At 45.3% G+C, this 9,707-nt stretch overlaps 1 protein-coding gene across 1 annotated transcript; it reads left to right on the forward strand.

The window, feature by feature from the left end:
• The first annotated feature begins 978 nt into the window (after positions 1–978).
• Positions 979–9,362, forward strand: LOC148506522 (uncharacterized). Its single transcript, XM_088446661.1, has 4 exons — positions 979–1,133; positions 3,287–3,376; positions 4,130–4,263; positions 8,537–9,362. The coding sequence occupies exons 2-4, from the start codon at positions 3,369–3,371 to the stop codon at positions 9,289–9,291; spliced, it is 897 nt and encodes a 298-aa protein (XP_088302787.1). The 5' UTR covers positions 979–1,133; positions 3,287–3,368; the 3' UTR covers positions 9,292–9,362.
• Positions 9,363–9,707: the final 345 nt, after the last annotated feature.

Here is a 9,707-nt window from a genome sequence, read left to right on the forward strand (position 1 = left end):
TGATGACAACAATGCTCATGATTATGACGACAATGCTCATGATGATAATGACAACAATGCTCATGACGATGATGACGACAATGCTCATGATGATGACGACAATGCTCATGATGATAATGACAGCAATGCTCATGACGATGACAACAATGCTCATGATAATGACAATGCTCATGATGATAATGACAACAATGCTCATTATGATGATGACGACAATGCTCATGATGATGATGACAATGCTCATGATGATGATGGCAATGCTTATGATGATATTAACAATCCTCATGATGATGATGACAACAATGCTCTTGACGATGATGACAATGCTCATAATGATGATGACAACAATGCTTAAGATAACAACAATGCTCATGGTGATGATGACAACAATGCTCATGATGATGACGACAATGCCCTCGATAATAACAACAATGCACATAATAATGACAACAATGCTTATGATGATAACAACAATGCTCATGATGATAATGACAACAATGCTCATGACGATGATGACAATGCTCATAATGATGACAACAATGCTTAAGATGATGACAACAATGCTCATGATAATAGTGACAACAATGCTCATGATGATTAAGGACAACAATGCTCATGATGATAATGACAACAATGCTTAAGATGATAACAACAATGATCATGATGATAATGGTAACAATGCTCATGAAGATGATGACAACAATACTTATTATGAAGATGATGACAATTCTCATGATGATGATGACAATGATCATTATGAAGATGATGGAAATCTCAGAAGCCTGGCTACACATAAACAGTAATAAAGTGTCTCTATTGGGTGGAAGTGTTTAATGATGAACAGTGAGACATATGAATACTGTTGCGTGTTGTCTGTGTCTATGTGGAGCCTGAGCTGAAAGCTACTGAACACGGAAATACTACAACGGCGACAGAACCAGTGTCCGACGAGAAGGATGGTGGTGATGATCCTTATTATAATGGCGCTAATGGTAATGACAATTACTCAAGATGATGATGACGATAATGCTCATGATGATGATTATGTAAATGCTCATGATGATGACGACAATGCTCATGATGAAGATGACAATACTCATGATGATGGCAATGCTGATGACAACGATGAAACTTAGGTAAGGCACAGCACTCTGACTCTGGGGCTGAGGATGTCACCACCTGATGACCGCAGCCTTCTACCTTGTGGTACTTGATGTATAGAGCATTATTAAGCTCAGACATGGAAGTGCGCGTCTCTTAGATAGAGACAATAGGGGGAATATAAGATCATTTGCTGGATACAAAGACTGCACTATCCTTAATATAAGACCTCCCTAATTGTGTTCTCTTACAATATGGCATATACTAACACGAGTAAGGGGAGTATATAACCTGTATTGTGGCTCCTACATAGAGACTAAAGATGGACTGAGGAAATTTTGGTGAATTTACACTTTTACGAATGATTCTGACAAATACAGATTGGGCTGTATAACCTAATATGTCTATAACACATGGACAGGAGGGTCGGGTCTGTAATCTTAGCTCAAGGAAATGACCGGAAACTGAGACATTAAAGGGTAACTTGACCAAATTTAATGGGGCTAATTCAATTAGAAACGATGTAGGAGAGAAGTGACATTGCTATGGCATTTAAATGCTGACAACCACACCTTACATTGCCCCTACATTGTGTGTGTTCATACGCAGCCCCAATAGTAGTGTGTATTAAATTGCATAAATTCAGCTACTGTATGTATGGGTTTTGTGCATCCTGTCCATTTTTGCATTGCTCCTAGTTGAATTGACCCATATATGCAGGGACGGCGCCACCATTAGGCAGGTTTAGGCAGCTGCCTATGGGCGCCGGCCACTGGAGGGCACTGCAGAGTTAATTAAATGAAAAAATGAAGGATGTCTCAGACATCCTTCATATTGAATTGTGCTAGCGGTGGCCACGGGTCTGACCATCCGCAGCCACCGCTGTCTATAAGTCACATCATCATTCCACATAGCTCACTGGCATTGCCAGAGTGAGGTATCTGCGTCTGGCCGCGCGGCGGGTGAAGATCGTTACACTAAAATAGACCCCCACTCTAGACCCACTGAAACCACAACCCCTCTGCCTGTCAGCCCACCGGCGGCTACCGCCTACCACCGTGTAATTTGTATAATAATTTCATAGTGGGAGCGAGGTATAAGCCCTCCCTGTATTACACACCTGCCCGGTGCCTCCCCCGCGCCATGTGACAACAGACAAGTGCCGCCGGCAGCACTAAGCTAAGCTCCATGAAGGCGGCCTGAGTGACTGAGGAGATGGGGGAAAGGCTGTGGCTGCTGATGGAGGAAGTGGTGTCAGTGCAGAGACTCTGAGAGAGGAATCTACCTCTGTAAGTGCACTGCCACTGACCAATGGTTCTATCATTGTATTATGTATATATGTGTGTGTACTGTAAGTGTATGTGTCTATATATATTATGTGTATGTATATGTGTGTGTACTGTAAGTGTATGTGTCTATATATATATTATGTGTATGTATATGTGTGTGTACTGTAAGTGTATGTGTCTATATATATTATGTGTATGTATATGTGTGTACTGTAAGTGTATGTGTGTCTATATATATTATGTGTATGTATGTATGTGTGTCTATATATATTATGTGTATGCATATGTGTGTGCATATATATATATATACACATACGAATATATACTGTGTATATATATATAGCATGTGTGTAAGTGTATGTATGCGTGTATACATGTGTGTCTGCATGAATATATATATGTACATATGACAGGTCACCTCATTTTCTGTCACATCCTCCGCACTGGCTGGCCCCGTCCACTCTCTGCTATTTTCTGAACCTGCTCCCCCTCGTCACTTTTTCCAGATGCCCCCCCCTGAACTCTCCATCCCACCTACCCTTCGCTCAGTCCTGCCACCCTCCCCTTGCTCTGTCCCACCCCACATACTTACCTTGTTCCTGGCGGCTGGTCATGTTCTAAGTAGCAACTCCCTTGTACAAAGTCCATCTTCCTCCTCAGTGCAGGGACTTCCACTGTCCCCACACTAAGGAGTCAGATGGACTTTACACAATTATTATATGTGTGTGTGTATATATACACCCTCCACATAGCTAACCACACTACCCGCTGTGCTGGTCACACCTCCTATGACAACACAAAATAGGCCGTTAATCAATTTCAGCTCAAGGCCCATGTGGGCTTTAATCCGGCACTGAGGGTTGTACCGCCCCCTAACCTGCCCTATTCTTCCTTTGCAGAAGACGAGGAGCAGGCTGCCGGACTGCCTGGGGCTGAACTGAGCCTGTGAAGGATATGAAGAAAAAACGCTGATAGCCAGTGATGGGACTGTAAGTCAGCTCAGCAAGTTTTGTGTTGGGTAGTGGTCTTATGTGAATGATGGTATAAAAATACTTCTACTGTAGTAATATAATTATATTTATAACATCATTCACATAAGATCAGTATACCAGCAGAGCAGAGGGGTGTGCTGGTGCCTAGTGCAGGCTGCAGAACATACAATGAATAAATAAAAATTAATGCAACTGTTAAAAATAATACTGTAGCTGTCAGCTTTATTGTAAGCAGAGGGGTGGGGGATGGGGGAGAAGAAAAGGGGCAGATTGTGCCACCAGGAGAAAGGGGCACTTCCCCCTGGGCCGCACCTTCTCTCTCACCAGTGGCCCAGGCCCCCGACACCTACAGTATAGGACTGGCCGTCACTGTCACACATAGACTGTGATAGCACAGCGGCCACGCTCAGGGCACTGTACTCCAAGCTGTGCCCTCCCGATCCAGACCTCTTTAGAGTGCATTTGGGACACCTTATGAGGGGGGTGGTGGCTGAAGTTTTGCTAGGGTGCTGAGAGACCTTGCACCGGCCCTGCCTATATGTATGTTTGGGAGGAGCTGTATAAGGAGGCACAGCCTGGGGTGTGACTTCCCTGTCCCTCTGTGATGATCCCCAGGGCTGCTGTCCTCCATCTTGCTGAGGTCGGCTTGTTACCATCACACAGCATCGCTGCCAACTTTATTCAACTCCACCAATGCTTGAACATGACATTTGCTGGACACGAATGGTCATTGTCCTTATTCTGTTGTAGATTGTTTGTAAAGTGTCATTTGAGTGACAGAGATTGTATCTTCGTGGAGCCGGAGACTGTGCCAAAGATTGAAAGTGGAAAAGAGTTATTTGTGAAATATGAAGAGCAGTATGTGGGCAATGACATTTCTATAGGTGAGTGTAAGAAATACATTCTTACCCATACTTGCCGACTATCTGGCTGCCCCTTCCGGGAGGGAGCAGCCAGATCGGCATTACTGGGGGGGCGTGGCCAGATGGCACATTTTGTGGGCGGGGCGGGGCCACGCGAACGCGTAATTTTGGCCCCGCCCCTGCTACACACTGCCGATATTACAGGCAGTGTGATGCAGGAGGCAGTGCCAAAATTACGCAAATCGCGTAATATTCCCTACCACATGCGCACACACACACAGTATGTTAGCAGATGCAGTGCTTACACTCTATATTCCCAACCACATGCACACACACACAGTATGTTAGCAGATGCAGCGCTTACACTCTATATTCCCTACCACATGCACACACACAGTATGTTAGCAGATGCAGCGCTTACACTCTATATTCCCTACCACATGCACACACACAGTATGTTAGCAGATGCAGTGCTTACACTCTATGGGCCTGATTCAGACCCACTCGTGAGCGGCTGTCCGCTCGCAAGTGGGTCGATGTTATGGACTGAGCATGCGCACGACGGTGGGAGCTCCGTCGTGCGCATGCGCCAGACGCGACGAGCGAAGGAAAGTCCTTCACTCGTTGTGTCTGATCAAAGGGGGCGTGCTGTCGATGTTGATTGACAGCACGCCCCCTTTGGTAGGTGTGCCGGGGGCGTGCCTCCCTGACGGGGGCATTCCCACGGGAACGCCACCCGTCAGAAGCCGGCCCACTAACATCACTAGTGATGTCAGTGGGAGTGATTTTGGCTCTGATAGAGCCAAAATCACTCCGGAGCTTGCGGTTGAAAACCTCAACCGCAAGCTCCGGCTCGCAATTTCGATGGTCGCGATGGTCTCGACCATCGCGGCCATCAAAATGCACGCTCGTATAGCCTGTGGGTGGTGACCCACAGCTATACGAGCGTCCAGAAGGACGCTCCATTTTCATGGAGGCCGGCCCTCATTCAGAGCGTGCGCTCTGCTCAGAGCGTACGGCTCTGAATGAGGGCCTATATTCCCTACCACATGCACACACACAGTATGTTAGCAGATGCAGTGCTTACACTCTATATTCCCTACCACATGCACACAAACTCTATGTTCACCTACTACATGCACACACACACTGGGCCTGATTCAGAGCCGGACGCTATTTGCGAACGGTCATTCTGAAAAACGGGCTGGCTATTTAAATGAAGTGCTCGCTCTTTGCGGTCTGTTGACGCCTCTAAGTCTGAACGAGCGAACAAAACCTGCGGCCACTATTTTGATAAAAACGCCCCTGGCCGCTCGCATCCTACGTCATCTCCGCTATTTATTAGATTAATCGAGTACATCGAAAGGCGTCTGAACTGCTCGCAGTGCTTGTGGTTGGATTTCCTACCGCAAACATGCGAACAGTTCAGGCTAAGAAACAACCAAGTGACGTGGTCAATGACGCTGCTTTGTTAATTATGCACACCCTTAAAACGCCCGTTTTTACCTTGTGGCACGCCTGCGCTCGAATCTCCACTCCCCGTTTTCAAGCACCTTCTCCTGTTACCACCCACAAACGCCTCATTCTGTCACTCAAATTATCAGGCATTCGCTATTTTGCAAGCACATGAATTTCGACCGCACTGACTGGTTCGCGCATGCGTATTACGAGCCGTATGCATGCGCAGTTGTGCGAACATCGCACGGAGCGAACGAGCGGCCGCTTACGAGCGGCTCTGAATCAGGCCCACAGTATGTTAGCAGATGCAGTGCTTACACCCTATATTCCCTACCACATGTACACACACACAGTATGTTAGCAGATGCAGTGCTTACACCCTATATTCCCTACCACATGCACACACACACAGTATGTTAGCAGATAGTACTTACACTCTATATTCCCTACCACATGCACACACACACAGTATGTTAGCAGATGCAGTGCTTACACTCTATATTCCCTATCACATGCACACACACACACAGTATGTTAGCAGATGCAGCGCTTACACTCTATACTCCCTACCACATGCACACACACACAGTATGTTAGCAGATGCAGCGCTTACACTCTATACTCCCTACCACATGCACACACACAGTATGTTAGTAGATACAGTGCAGATATAACAAGAAATGAAGTGCAGAAGACTTACAGTATAAAACATTGTATAACCTGGGACACAAGCTATATTCCCATTGCTGCACGTGCAGTCATCAGACCCACAGAAGCTGCAGTGGCCTCACCCAAAGGCTCAGTGCCACGGGAGTGGTAAAAATAAGGGAAGGATAGGAGCACATGAGGAATGGGGGCCCTGCTCGTGAGAGATTACTGTATAGGGGTGGGCCAGACAGACACTCTCCACATAGGGGGGAGAGTCCCTTATATTTAGAGTAAGGGAATCGGGAGTTAGTTTGGTTGTTGACAGTGGCGTTCCTCCCCTAGGTGTCTCCTGGTGTGGGGAGGGGAAGCTGTGTCACCCCTCGGCGGCCTGCACCCCCCTTGTGATGCCACTGGTTGTTGGCACAGAGGATTGTGCTGTAAGGGAGACATGAGGAGAGTGAGAATAAGTCATTTATTATTTATATTACAATGTGATAATGGAAGAAATGACTAGTTATTTGTCCTCCCACAGTTGAGGCTCAGGATGTAAGACACAATGACACTTTCAGCATTGGGTACAGGAAAGGAAAGCAGATACAAATGGAGACGGTGAGGGAAATTGGCGTCGTTGTCCGACAATCTTACCTCATGTCACACCACTCAGACTGACAATCAGTGATCTTTACATTCCCATTTATGAATTAGGTTTAGGCCCTATAACTCCATCATGCCAGATGTAGTATATATTTGTTATTTCTACACATAGAGAAACTATTCCGGTTTGTGAGGTTATTTGATCATTTAGAACACAGGTTCTCAAACTCGGTCCTCAGGACCCCAAACAGTGCATGTTTTCCAGGTGTCCAAACAGAATCGCAAGTGAAATAATCAGCTCCACCTGTGGATCTTTTAAAATTTGTCAGTGAGTAATGAATACACCTGTGCATCTGCTGGGTGACCTGGAAAACGTGAACTGTGTGGGGTCCTGAGGACCGAGTTTGAGAACCACTGATGTAGAAAATGCTTTTTAACACATCTATTTATTTATGTTGAACGATATAGAAATGAGTTATGTGACAGTAACAGTCATTGTTAGGCATTACAGCTGTTACATATATTGTTGCTTATTAGGCCATGTGGTTGGTTGGATATGGCAGCGTATAGGGTTCCTGATTCTGAGTCGGGCGCAGTGAAGTTTTTCTTTTGCGCTTCCGTCCACATTCCGTGGATTGAGGCGCACAAGAGATACAAGGTATCAAAAAAAATTTAAAAATGTAGTTGGCGTTTCCGGCATGGTGACGGAGTTGTGCTTAGCCCACGCCCAGAGATGAGCTGCCTTATGGGCATGTTATTGAAGTGACGCAAGTGTGCCGCTTATAGTGGATACGTACAGAGACGCAGAATCACCCACGTAGGAACATACGACTAGTTAGCACAAGCAGCTTCTGCTGATTAAAATGATATGCAGCATGCCTATGTTCTGTGAGCGAGTGCGGGTGTATCTGCATGTGAAATCCTACATTACAGTGTCAGTGGCTGTAACACTGTAACGTAGCGTTTCGCATTCAGATACACCCGCAAACACATACAGAACATAGGCATGCTGCATATCATTTTAATCAGCAGAAGCTGCTTGTGTTGTGTAGTCACATCATTGCGAATAAGACGCATTTGAAGGTAAAAAAATTGCACAAAAAGAGGCTCGTCCGCTACCGAGTCACACCACGGCATGGAGCGACTAAAAGGGCTGTTTAACAAGCATGGAGGCCAGATGTATGTGGACCCATCTGTTAGAAGATATATTCAGAGGGAACATCTGCATCTGCCATAGGACTGGTGCAAGTTCTGACGGTGCGCCTAAAGATGCGCCAAGTGGTATATCAGTGTACTGTATATGGTTGCTTAAAGTAGGCGTCTCATTCCTGCATATTTGGACACACGGATATGCACCAGGGAAGGGCTTTTAGTGGCATTTGCATAAAGTTGCAAACATGCGCCCGGCAAAAGACGAGATACGGACTCTGCTGCGACCAGCTCAGAACCAGGCTCATAGTGAGTAACTGTTTAATCATTGTCTGTGTATGCGGTGCCGTTCTGACATCCCAGGAAAGCCGTCATCCATCTGTCACAACCTAATACTTCTTAGTTTTGCATTGAAATAAATTGCATTTTTTTTTTCTGTCTCCAGATTGTATAACTGAAAACGTTGTTACTGCGGCGGATTCCCACCATGTCTTAGAGAGCGTGGAAGAAAATGCCCCTGTGCAGGGCGCTCGCCCTAATGTGCTCCTGAAGGAGTCTGTAGATAATGAAAGAACGCACAACGTAGACGTACAGATAATGTGCCCTGTATGCCCGGAAACGTGTGACAGTGTGTCTGAGTATTTTGAACACCATAAAGTTCATGAGCAGAAGACGCCGGTTTGCCTGGAATGTGGGGCGCTGTTTGGGGATAAGTCCGCTCTAGAGGAACACCTATTAACTCACATGGAGGAGAAGATACGGCTGTGTCAGGAGTGCGGACAGTGTTTTACCTCACTATCAGACCTGGAGGCACACATGAGGCTTCACAAAGGAGACAAGCAATGGCTGTGCCCTCAGTGCGGAAAGTGTCTGTATTCTAAGTCAGGCCTTGACAAGCATCAACTAATACACATAAGAGACAAGCCGGTCCTGTGCCCAGAATGCGGGAAATGTTTTATCAAGCAGTTGAATTTCGAGATGCACTTGCGGCTCCGCGCTGGCGAGGAGCTGTACCCCTGTACCGAGTGTGAGAAGTTGTTTAGCACCAAGTCCACATGTGAGAGGCACATCCGAGCTCACACCATGGAGCGGCTGCACGCTTGCCCCGAGTGTGGGAAACGCTTTCTGTATAACGGCTGCCAGATTAAGCACATGAGGGTTTTACATGCAGAAAAAAGGAAAACAAGTATTCTTATGTAGGGCACACACACATTGTATTTCTTACATAGACATGTCAGAAATCTGGAAAAAATAGTAAAATTTAACTTTTATTAAATAATTTTATAATCGGCGAAATATATCAATTTTTTAAATAAAGTTATGACTGTAAACCTCTGTTAAGTATTATTTATAATAAAGTCTTAAGTAGATTATTAATTTGTATTTTGTGAACCTTTATATTGTGAATAAAGCATCAGCACACTTGGATAGACTTATTAAATTGTCACTGCCTATGGTCTCTGTCATTCCTAAGTCCAGATACATAATAAATGTTGAGATAATATTCAACCACCAGGGAGAGAGAATTATTTCATGTCAATAGACTCTTTTAAATTAGAACCAACAACCTTAAGATGTATGTAATAATAATCTATTTTCTTAAGGTTATATCTGTG

The sequence above is a fragment of the Taudactylus pleione genome, unplaced genomic scaffold, assembly GCF_031769625.1.
Source record: "Taudactylus pleione unplaced genomic scaffold, aTauple2 ptg000400l, whole genome shotgun sequence".
Classification (NCBI taxonomy): domain Eukaryota; kingdom Metazoa; phylum Chordata; class Amphibia; order Anura; family Myobatrachidae; genus Taudactylus; species Taudactylus pleione.

Coding starts and splice junctions, on each gene's coding strand:
- LOC148506522 (XM_088446661.1), top strand. Junction 4,264..8,536: donor GGGCAATGACATTTCTATAG/GTGAGTGTAAGA, acceptor TTCTGTCTCCAG/ATTGTATAACTGAAAACGTT.